The sequence below is a fragment of the Engraulis encrasicolus genome, chromosome 22 (genome assembly GCF_034702125.1).
Source record: "Engraulis encrasicolus isolate BLACKSEA-1 chromosome 22, IST_EnEncr_1.0, whole genome shotgun sequence".
Lineage (NCBI taxonomy): Eukaryota > Metazoa > Chordata > Actinopteri > Clupeiformes > Engraulidae > Engraulis > Engraulis encrasicolus.
The window spans coordinates 7183429-7195928 of NC_085878.1; the positions used below are offsets into that span (position 1 = coordinate 7183429).

General features: G+C 49.2%; 1 protein-coding gene across 1 annotated transcript in view; it reads right to left on the minus strand.

Moving 5' to 3' along the window:
- Window positions 1-12500, minus strand: part of LOC134439279 (N-acetyl-beta-glucosaminyl-glycoprotein 4-beta-N-acetylgalactosaminyltransferase 1-like) — a 57961-nt gene that overhangs the window by 19727 nt on the left and 25734 nt on the right. The window contains exon 8 of the mRNA XM_063189182.1: window positions 2805-2871. Coding sequence (XP_063045252.1) covers window positions 2805-2871 — 67 coding nt within the window. The remainder of the gene's footprint in view (window positions 1-2804; window positions 2872-12500) is intronic.

Here is a 12500-nt window from a genome sequence, read left to right on the forward strand (position 1 = left end):
TGTGTATGTATGTGTGTGAGAAAGGAAGAACGTGTGAGATAGGGATGTTCACCGGTAACCGTTTAACCGATAGCCGACCGGATCAACATTAACCGGTTAAAATGTTCTGCCACCGGTTAACCGGTAGTAAAAATAATAATAATTATAATAAAAATGTCCTCCCAAAAAATGATAATTTTGAGGTTTTAGTACGATAATTCAGCATTTTCCATCTGGCAACAGTGGCTGGACATGGCAGGTCCTGTCTGCGCAGCAAAAAAAAAACTTGTGAAAAATAAAATGTAAAAAAATCAGTGCTGTGCATATCAGGCACGCGAATGTTGTATAATTTAAGATTACCGGTTAACCGGTTAACCACCGGTTAATGAGTCTCAGTAGCCGGTTAAGAGTTTTTTCAATTTTCGCCATCCCTAGTATGTATGTGTGTGAGAAAGAAAGAACGTGTGAGAAAGTCGAGACAGAGGGAAAGAGGGAGGAAGCAACATGACACTGCATCTATTAGACTTCTGTCAAACATTCACACATTTACTGGCACAAAGTGTTTAGTCGACAAAAGCTTACCATATGGCTACCATATGGCCATTAATGCAGACTGAAAAACTTTTACTTTTGCCTCCAGAATGCCGTTTCGCAAGCGCGTTTACTGCCTTCTACTTCATCTTTATACGCTGATTTAGAAGCAGCTGTCAAGGTAATTTCTCCTGATATCCACACGGTTGTGATGTAATGTACTGTATAAACGCAGCACATAAGGAGAGAACCATCACAAAATCAGAAAAACAGACTGAAACACAGAGAGAGAGTGAGGGAGAGAGAGCGAGAGAGAGAGAATGACAGCTAGGAAATGAAGCAGTGAAGCAGACAAAGTGAGTAGACAGGGTGTTCGAAAAAAAAAACATGAAAATAGCTGACTTTTCGGATGTTTTTAGTTTAAAGATCAAATGAACCAATTTTGCCAATTAAACAGCGCCAGAGCGACTAACGGAGGGCATATCTCCACCCACCACACTCCATTTCCCCCCAAAACTAAAAGCCTCACACTGTCTCTTTCTTTACCAATTAAAACAACACTTCCGGCAGATAGAAAAAAAATATGGGGGCAAAAAACAGAAGAGAAAAAAATGTTTAATGTGTGTGTGTGTGTGTGTGTGTGTGTGTGTGTGTGTGTGTGTGTGTGTGTGTGTGTGTGTGTGTGTGTGTGTGTGTGTGTGTGTGTGTGTGTGTGTGTGTGTGTGTGTGTGTGTGTGTGTGTGTGTGTGTGTGTGAAGAAACATGGCCAACAAAGACCTGAATCCATACTGTGCCCTCCCTGCTACGATTCACAGGGGGGGTCCTCAGAGGAGAGGAGAGGAGAGGAGAGGAGAGGGAGGAGGGGAAAGAAGAGGAGACGAGAGGAGAGAAGAGGAGAGGAGAGGAGAGCAGAGCAGAGCAGAGGAGAGGAGAAGATAGGAGAGGAGAGGAGAGGAGAGGAGAGGAGAGGAGAGGAGAGGAGAGCAGAGCAGAGGAGAGGAGAGGAGAGGAGAGGGAAGAGGGGAGAGGAGAGGAGAGGAAGATGAGAGAGGAGACAAGAGGAGACAAGATGAGAGAAGAGATGAGAGAGGAGAAGAGGAGAGGAGAGATTAGAGGAGAGGAGAGGACAGGAAAGTGGAGAGGAGAGGAGAGGAGAAAGGAGAGCAGAGTAAAGGAGAGGAGAGGAGAGGAGAGGAGAGGAGAGGAGAAAGGAGAGCAGAGTAAAGGAGAGGAGAGCAGAGGAGAGGAGAGGAGAGGAGAGGAGAGGAGAGGAGAGAAGAGGAGACAAGATGAGAGAAGAGATGAGAGAAGAGGAGAGGAGAGGACAGGAGAGGGGGGGAGAAAGGAGAAGAGGGGCAAGAAGAGGAGAGGAGAGGAGAGGAGAGGAGATGAGAGGAAAGGAGAGGAGAAGAGAAGAGAAGAGAAGAGAAGAGAAGAGAAGAGAAGAGAAGAGAAGAGAAGAGAAGAGAAGAGAAGAGAAGAGAAGAGAAGAGAAGAAAAGAGAAGAGAAGAGAAGAGAAGAGGAGAGGAGAGGAGAGGAGAGGAGAGGAGAGGAGAGGAGAGGAGAGATTAGAGGAGAGGACAGGAAAGTGGAGAGGAGAGGAGAGCAGAGCAGATGAGAGCAGAGCAGAGGAGAGGAGAGGAGAAGAGAAGAGAGGAGAGGAGAAGAGAGGAGAGCAGAGCAGTGGAGAGGAGAGCAGTGGAGAGGAGTGGAGTGGAGAGGAGAGCAGAGCAGAGGAGAGAAGAGGAGAGGAGAGGAGAGGAGAGGAGAGGAGAGGAGAGGAGAGGAGAGGAGAGGACAGGAGAGGACAGGAGAGGACAGGAGAGACAAGGAGAGAAGAGAAAAGAAGAGAAGAGAAGAGAAGAGAAGAGAAGAGAAGAGAAGAGAAGAGAAGAGAAGAGAAGAGAAGAGAAGAGAAGAGAAGAGAAGAGAAGAGAAGAGAAGAGAGTTTGGAGGACCCTGATGTGTCATAACCGAATGACACCAAATGACTGCACAGTGCATAATAACATCTTAATGTGAGAATTGAATGTGGTATAAGGAGCGGTGACATACTGTAATAGATGAATGTGGTATAAGGAGCGGTGACATACTGTAATAGATGAATGTGTTGTTTTGTGTTGTTTTGTTACCCAAACATTTACACAAATATCTGCATGCATTGCACACAGACACACACACACACACACAAAAGTACTGTATGCACACACCATACGTATATAAATACAAGCACGCACGCACACAAACACATACACACACATGCACACAAGCGCACATGCACACACACATTCACCTGTGTACAAGGAGATGTAGGGAGAGTCAATGATGTCAAACTTCAAGCCGGGCAGAAACGGGCGCCACTGGAAGAGAAGAAGGGAAGAAGGGAGCAGAGAGGGGGCGGCAAGAGAGAAGAGAAATAAAGGAGAGAGCAAGTGAGAGTTGGGAGGGGAGGGATGAAACATCAAGAAAGGAAAGGTCACAAAACGAAGTGAAACGAGCTCAAGGAGGAGGGGAAACGCGGCAGGAGGTGTGTGTCTGTGTGCGTGTGCGTGTGTGCGTGTGTGTGTGTGTGTGTGTGTGTGTGTGTGGAGAATGGCGAGTAGGAGAGAAGAAAGCAGAAGGAGGTGTGGATGGTTGGATGAGCTGGTGTGGGTGGTAGGTGCTAAGGAGATAAGAGAACCCCAGCTGAGAGGCAAACAATAAAGGGACCAAGTAGGAGAAGGGTAACCGGACAAATAGACCAACCGCGACTTGATTCAAGCGGCAGAGAATCGCTTCTGTGCAGCAAGAGCGATACGAGCGATTGAAGCGACTAGCGTATGTCCAGGCAAAGCATTCAAACATTCCCATTGGCTGTGGTCACTGACCTCTATACAGTCATTGGCTGTCGCGGCTGGTCGCCGAACCGCGTCATAGAAAGTTGAAAGGATTTCAACTTCAAACTGTCGCTCTCGGCGTGCGAATCGCTCTAGTCTCCAGAATCGCTTTTGTCGCGCGACTCAATACAAAGTCAATTACTTCCGTCGCTCGCCTCGCTCTTGTCGCGGTAAGAACTGAAAACAAAACAAAACAAAACAAAACAAAAAGCAGATGGACATAAGAGGGAGATGAGGAGAAGATGGTGAAGAGAGGATGATGAGGAGGAGAAGGGACAGGATGAAGAGGAGGAGTGGGGCATAAGAGTGAGATGGGGGAAAGAATGATGAAGGGAGGACGGACGAAAAGAGGGGAGGGGAGGAGATGATGGAGATGAGGAGAGGACAGTGAAGAGAGGAGCAACAGAGGATAGAGACGAGGAGAGGATAGCAAAGAGAGGTGAAGTGAATGAGGAAGAAGAGGGTGGAGAGGAGGGAGGGAGGATAAAAAGCAGACATATGAGGCCAATGAAGACAGGAGGAGGAAGAGAGGAAGAGAGGATGTTAGGAGAGGAAGGAAGCGGTGAATGTGCATCATTTGTTTTGCGATGACAGGGCATCTATCTCTCCGAGTGATGGACACATCAAGAGCCACACAGGAGTACATACATAAGGACACACACACACACACACACACACACACACACACACACACACACACACACACACACACACACACACACACACAAGCACACACACAAGCACACACACACACGCACGCACAGACACACACACACACACACACACACACACACACACACACACACACACACACACACACACACACCAAAACTTTATCAGTATTTTCATTCCAATTCCAATTCCAACAAGACTAGACGAGAACTGTATGTGCACACACACACACATGCACACGAGCACACACACAAGCACACACACACACACGAGCAGGCACACACACACACACACACACACACACACACACACACACACACACACACACACACACACACACACACACACACACACACACACACACACACACACACACACACACACATCCCATATGCAAACCTAGGAGACTATGAGATATGATTATAAATTCCTATCATGCGACTACCTCTGAGGGCCATCTCAAGGTCATGTGTCTCTTCAAGGACTCCACTGAAGCGCAGATATACTAGTGCATAGGGCATTGTGTCAGATCTAGCTTCCTAACACACAGGCGTGCTCTCTCTCTCTCTCTCTCTCTCTCTCTCTCACACACACACACACCTGCACACACACCAACACTCTCTCTCCAATTCCGTTTCTTTCTCTGCTTATTCCTCTCTCTATGTACCCCCCCCCTCCCCCTCCTGCAACACACACACATTTACATCTTCATCATTGCACTGTTTTGATCAACTGAATGTTGATATGGATACTAAAAATGAATATAAATTTGTATTAATCCATTTTAAAATTGAGACTTAAGACGTTTTCTTCATTTATTCACATATCTGTGTTGCTATTGTTGCTACATTACACTTAGCTGACTTAGTGTGCCTTTATAGTAGCCTGGTAAACCAGCGCTACCCGCTGGACGCTGAATTTTTTTCAGCTGCGAGTGGGTCTGGCCTCGGATCTGAGAACGTTTTGAACTCTGTGCCTGTTAGAAAGGTAAGGGTTAAATGACTGTTATTACTCTATGTGCCATATATGGACATTACGTGGTCATGTGACTCCAGCCACGTCTTTCTAGAAGCTTTAGTTGTTTCCCTCAAACTCCGGTTCACTCGGCAGTGGAGTGTTTGGTTTTTCGGTTGGTGCCACGGACAATTTACTCGCCTGACACTCGTGTTTGTGTGCGTCCATGATCCCGTGAGTAGTTTGCTGTCATTTATATTCGTCAGTATTTGTTGTAGCATCATGTTGTGAAGATTTATGAGTCCTGGAAATGAAGCTAACTGTAGCTAACCGTTTTGTACTTGCTATTAGCTTAGCAGGCATGCTTAGTCATTGTCAGTCATTTTAGTTATGCTGCTAAGTTTGTTTGTAAGCCATTTCGGTTCAGTACTTGTCTTTACTTAATTAAGATGAGCCCATTTTGTATCTTGCTATTTTCAGTGTGATTATAATTTCATATTAAGCTGTGCAATTTCCCCAAGTGTTTGTTACTGTCCTTTTGGGATTTAGCCCACTAGTGTGAGCCACATGTTAGACAGTAATATTCCAAGATGGCGCTAGCCTTATGTTGCCTCATGTACAATGCCAGTAAGGTCATTGCCTTATGTTAATATATATTTTTATTTATTCTGTTTTATTACAGAAACCTCACACTCACAATCACAAGGTTATGTTAGGATGATTTATTAATAAAGAAGAAAAGGACTGCAATACTGGCTCCAGCATTTATTTCTCATTCTGATCGGATGAACCTCAGTGTTCACACCCCATCCCGAACCCACTCTTCTTAACATTTTATGGTGCCGAAACCCGGGATTTGGTGATTACTGAGGACCCAAGATGTTTGGAAGCCAGGAGCAGCATGATTATGAGCCAACGAGTCTCCCTCCCCGCGCCATCCTACAGCCAAGCCACCTCGGCGCCTATGAGGTGTCTTATGTCCCCCACCGTCGTTCGGCCAGTGACCCCGGTACACCAGAAGGGGATGGTAGTGGTGATGAGGAGAGAGAGGTTACAGCCCACCTGCCCACTACTCAGCACACGCCGGTGGGAGGAGTTCCCAGCGCAGCCAGAGGCACAGTGAGTAGTCATGCGGCGGCATCCGCTCATACAGCAGCAAACAGCACCATTCATGCACTAAGTGAACAGAACAGGATACTTATGGAGGCAGTTAAGGTTCTGACAGATAGGTTGGATAGATCAGTTAATTCTACCCCACGTCAGCACCTCTCATTCACACCTCATGCAGCATATCCTGATCAGCCTGTCTACTCAGCGCAACATAGTAGTGCAGCTGCATTCCAGTCACAGATGCCAGCTTACCCTCCTCCAGCGCCACATCTGCTGCCACCCTCCCATCAGTACGCTAGTTATGGCGCACAGTCCCAAGGCCCACCACCAGTAATTCCAGTTAGTGAGCGAGTGGAACCAAGCAGATTGCAGTATGCTAGGCAAGGGTTGGAGCGCTTGCGCTTGCACTCACCACGCCAGCAGCCTCCCCAAGAGCCTCCACTACAGCAGCAGGATGTCAGACCCGGCTCTCCCAACAGCCGTTCGTATGGGCCCAGTAGTATGCATAATGCACCACAGTCTCCACGGTCTCGACCCTCCCCTGCTAGTAGCCGTTCTCACTCCCCTTCCCCACCACAAACGGAGAGAACGTACAGAGGCCCTAAGCCTACTATACCACAGTTCACAAGTGATGATCCACGTCAGTTCGCAAGGCTGAAGCTGTCCTTAGAGAATCTTCTACCCGAAGACGCCACTGAACGCTTCAAATACCAAGTGCTAGTGGATCACTTGAAATTCGAAGATGCACAACTAATAGCTGACTCGTACTGCAACTCAAGCCACCCTTACAGTGACACCATGCACTCACTGACAGAGCACTATGGGCAGCCCCATAAGTTATCACTGAGGAGGATAGCTGAAGTAATGGACGAGCCAGACGTTAGAAGTGGAGATCTCAGGGCATTCCGCAGATTTGGTCTGAAGTTACGCGGCCTAGTCGGAATGCAGGACCAAATGGGCGATGACGGGGCCATTGAACTGCACTGTGTATCTCATGTGGCCAGACTCCTCTCTAAGCTCCCACATGACCTACGTAGCAACTTCAAGAGGCATGTACACCCTAAGAAGAAGCCGGTGCCATCTTTGTGGGACTTTGCGGAATGGCTTGAGTTTGAGCTGGAGGTGCAGGGCACAGAAGTCAAGCCAGCGCGTGCGGATGCTGGGGATGCACCCAAGAAAGCAAGGGAGAAGTATGATCGCAAGTCAAAGGGACATACCACTACTGTGCTAATGGGAGTCCAGTCTCCTTCAAGCACCCCACCAGTCACGCCTCCTACATCTGAGCCAGCCTCTGAAGCTGCCGGCGAGGCAGCCAAGATCTACTGTCCCTATTGTGACAACAATAAGCATTACCTCAACCAGTGCGGTAACTTCCAGTTGCTGAACAATGAGCAGAAGACAGCCTGGATAAAGACCAACTTCCGGTGCTGGAGATGTGGTCGGAAGCACCAGGCAGTCAAGTGCCGGTTGAAGGCCACCTGTCAGACCTGCAAGGGCAAACACCTGGCTGTACTCCACGACCTCAACTCCAGGCCTCAGACTCAAGGTGAGAAACCACCAGCGGTGGCCCAGACCCCAACTGAGACACTGTACTTAGACAGGCCGGGGCACAGCAGCAGTGTGCTTCTGAAAGTAGTGAAAGTGCTCCTCTGTAATGGCCCGTGTACTCTGACCACGTACGCCATCCTAGACGATGGATCCGAGAGAACCATACTGCTACATGGCGCCGCAGAGCAACTAGGCTTAGTTGGCCAACCTGAGACCCTCTCTCTCCGGACGGTGAAGAATGACGCTCAGGTCATAACAGGAGCAAGAGTCACCTTCACACTGCTATCCGCCTCACAGCCAAGGAAGAAGTTCACCATCAAGGGTGCATTCACCGCCAAGCAGTTTGGCCTAGCCAGACACACCCATCCAGTAGCGAAACTTCGTGGAAAGTACCCCCACCTTCAAGGCCTGCCACTCCAGCCACTCGACAACGTCCAGCCAATGCTGTTGATAGGCTCGGACCACCCCGACTTGATCACGCCAATCGAGCCAGTATTGTTGGGCCCGCCAGGGGGTCCTGCAGCTATCCACAGCAGACTGGGGTGGACCTTGCAAGGACCAACAAGACCGATCCAGTACGGCCTGACCCCCCAACAGTCCCTGTTCACCACTCTCAAGCCCCCTTCGTTAGAGCTGCGTGAACATGTTGAGAGGTTATGGCAACTCGACGTACTGCCTTACCAGAGTGAGAAGGAGGTGGTCCGCTCCCGCAGTGATAAAGAAGCAGTGGCGCTGCTACAGTCCAAGACTGTAAGAGTGGATGTGGATGGCACCCTCAGATACGCAACACCTCTTCTGAGGAGAAAGTCCACACCACAGTTGAAAGCCCCACCTCAAGCAGTCATGCCACAATTGCGAGGGACTGAGAAGCGCCTGAGTAAAGATCCTGAGCTTGCGAAAGTGTACAGTGAAGAGATCCAGAAGCTGGAGGACGCGGGATATGTCACCAGGTTGCCAGTCGACAAGCCGGATCAGTCTCCTGAGTCGTGGTACATACCACATCATCTCGTCAGTCACAATGGGAAGCACCGAGTAGTTTTCAACTGCTCTTTCCGCTACCAAGGTGGCAACCTCAATGAATGCCTGCTAGCTGGACCGACCCTTGGTGCCACTCTCCTTGGGGTGTTGCTGCGATTCAGAGAACACACAGTCGCCTTCGCCAGTGACATCAAGGGGATGTTTCACCAGGTGCGCCTGTTGCCTGAGGATAAACCCCTGCTTCGATTCCTCTGGCGAGACCTGAAGAGTGAGGCCCCAGCAACGGTCTACCAGTGGAACGTCCTTCCCTTTGGCACAACGTGCAGCCCATGTTGTGCGACATTCGCCCTACAAAAGCATGTCACTGACCACAGTGACCCCCAGGAGGATGTTCGTACAGCAGTGGAGCACCACTTCTACGTGGACAACTGGCTGCAGAGCTGCTCCACCAGGGAAGACGCGAAGGCTCTAGTTGACAAGCTTCGAGTGCTACTGGCAGAGGGAGGCTTCTCTCTGCGTCAGTGGGCCAGCAACGACCCACAAGTCATTAGTCACCTCCCCGCTGTCGACCGGTCAACTAGCACAGAGCTCTGGCTTTCCCACCAACAACCAGATGCCAAGGAGTCCACGCTGGGCCTACAATGGCACTGCCAAACCGATACGCTGACTTACAAGTGTCGCCCTTCGGAAAGCCAAGATCCCCTCACTATGCGAACCATTTACCGCATTCTGGCCAGTCAGTATGACCCTTTGGGTTACATCATCCCATACACGACGAGGGCAAAGATACTCGTCCAGAGGCTCTGGGAGAAACAGAGGGATTGGGATGATCCCCAACTGCCAACCGACATTCTCCAAGCCTGGGAGATCTGGCAACGGGAGTTGGAGCACATGGAGAGGATCTCCCTTCCAAGATGCTACGTCACCGTTGCCCTCGATTCACCAGCAGCATGGAGAGATATCCACATATTCTCGGATGCCTCTGAGCAGGCCTACGGATCAGTGGGCTACCTTCGCACGGAGGATGACTCTGGTCAAGTCCAGGTAGCCTTCCTAGCAGCCCGCTCCAGAGTTGCACCTAAGCGACGATTGTCCATGCCCAGGCTAGAGCTTTGCGCAGCCCTTACAGGGGCTCAGCTGGCAAGAACACTCAAGACAGAGCTCACGCTGGACATTCGCCATGTTCATATGTGGACCGATTCATCCACTGTGTTGACCTGGATCACCTCCGACTCGTGTCGATACAAAGTCTTTGTCGGCACAAGGATTGCAGAAATCCAGGAGCTCACAGACCTCCAAATGTGGCACTACATCCCATCCGAGGCCAACCCAGCTGATGACCTAACGCGGGGTAAGACCCTCTCCCAGCTGGCAGAGCCATCCCACTGGAGTCAAGGTCCTGCCTTTCTGCTGGAACACCCTAATACCTGGCCCGTACCACCCCAGACCACATCAGTTACCCCCGACGAGGAGGAAAGGAAGCCGATATCCTGTGCTCATGTAGTCACAGACAGTCCTGTGCCAGACATCACACAGTATCAGACCTTTCAAGACCTGGTCGAGGCCACAGCGCAGGGGCTACACGGGGCGGCCAACCAGCAGGGCAGCCCTCCAGCTGAAACCTACAGAGAGGCTGAGCTTTGCCTCTATCGAGATGCACAGGCGTCTACCTTCTCTGAAGACGTCAAAGCCCTCACTTCAGGGAAACCAGTGCCTTCCACAAGTAGACTCCTCGAGCTTGCACCTGAGTTGGACTCAGATGGTCTAATAAGGGTTGGTGGTCGTCTACGTCGTGCAGAAGCTCTGGATCTGGAAGAAGTACACCCTGTAGTACTAGACCCTAAACATCACCTCACCACTCTTCTGATCAAGCAGTATGATGAAGAGCTGCGTCATCCCGGATCAGAAAGACTCTTCGCTGGGCTGAGACGGAAGTTCTGGATTCTGAGAGGCCGGGAGGCCATCAAGAGACATCAGCACTACTGCACGCAGTGTCAACTCTGGCGCGGCAAGCCAGAGGTCCCACGCATGGCCGACCTACCTCCATCCCGTCTCAGACTCTTCAAGCCAGCGTTCCACTCAACCGGAGTTGACTGCTTCGGGCCCTTCATCATCCGGGTGGGTCGACGCAGCGAGAAGAGATGGGGAGTGATTTTTAAATGTCTGACTACGAGGGCAGTCTACCTCGACCTGCTGAGTAGTATTGACACCGACTCGTTCCTCATGGCACTCCGCCGGTTTGTCTCCAGGAGGGGGAAACCTCACGAGTTGTTGTCTGACCAGGGGACAAATTTCAAGAGTGGCCAGAGGGAGCTGAAAGAGGCATACGCTGCCATGCAACCGAGTCTGCAGTCCAGGGCTTAACACTAACACACGCCAGGTAGCCAAATGCGGGTGAAAGTCGGCGTTGGCTAGTAGATACCGAAGGTTCACTAGCCATTCTGGCGGGTCCGTTACTATTCTGAATGATGAGGCACCGCATTTTGTAGTTTTTTTTTTCTTCGGACCGTCTTTGCTACAAAAGCAATACAATGCGATTTCGCGAGCCTACAATACCCATGAAGCACCTGTGTCACGTGTCACCTGTGTCTCACGCAAGCCAGGAATCTGATAGGCCTAGAGCTAGTCTTGCGAAGAGGAGTGACAGCGAGCTACCGGGACATCAGCGTGCGCTTCGAAATGTCACTGGAAACCTTCACGTGAAAATAAAGTAGCGAAGTTCATCTCAACTGACCTGTTTTGCGATCTGTCATTACTACAATACTTAGTAGTAGTGGTCATTAAAATGACCAAAGCGAGAGGAAAACATGTCAGTCTGTCTTACTCTTGTGAAAGTCTCATTAGCGCAGTGATAAGACAAGGACACATGCGGCATTAATAATGTTTGGTTTAAATTATTTTCTGATTTGCCTGTGTCTTCATACCTTAATATTCCTCCATGTTTCTTGTGCTGTTGTTCCCGACTGTCAAACCGTTCTTAAAAAAACGCGCAGTAGCCTTCCAGACTGCACAAAAGCATCCCATTGCATGTCCCTTCGCAGGTGCCCGTCTCGCCCGTTTGTATTTTACAACTCACTATTAAACGGAATGAAAGGAAGTCGTAGCCCCTTCTGTAGGCTAGTTACCGCATCTGTGTGTGCTTTCTAGTGGATACTTTTATAAGCAAATATTCCAGAAGAGGTGTTATTCCACATCCATGTCCGAGGACCGGCCAACTTGGCAATGACTTTAGGCTATCTACTTCGCGCATGAATTTGGACGGCGACCACAGATAGGCCTATATGATATGAAGAAGTCCCTCCAGATGAAAGACGAAAATATTTTGCTCTCGTGTAGCTTACATTTGTGCCCTTCCACAACACTGTGCTTGGTGTTTCTGCATGGTAGCCTAAATATACTATAGGTTATGCCATTCCTCTGATCAGTAAATCTGTTCTTTGCATAGCCTAGCATGCATGCATGGACCAGTTAATAGGCCTAACAATTCTAATTGCCCTATAGGGCCTAGCATATTATATTATATTATATTATATTATATTATATTATATTATATTATATTATATATTATATTAGGCCTATATTATATTATATTAGCCTACATTACATTATTAGGGCCTACAGCCTATTATATAATTAATTAAAGCTGCTATGATGGCTAAGAAAATTATGGCTAGTGAAAAGGCCCAATGGCTAGTGAGTCAGGAAAACCACTAGCCAAAATGGCTGGTAAGCGAAAAAGTTAGTGTCAAGCACTGCTGCAGTCTCTACTCGCCAAGCAACAAATCAAGTTCCTGTTCAACCCTCCAGGAGCGCCTCATTTCGGAGGTACCTGGGAGCGCGAGATCAGGTCT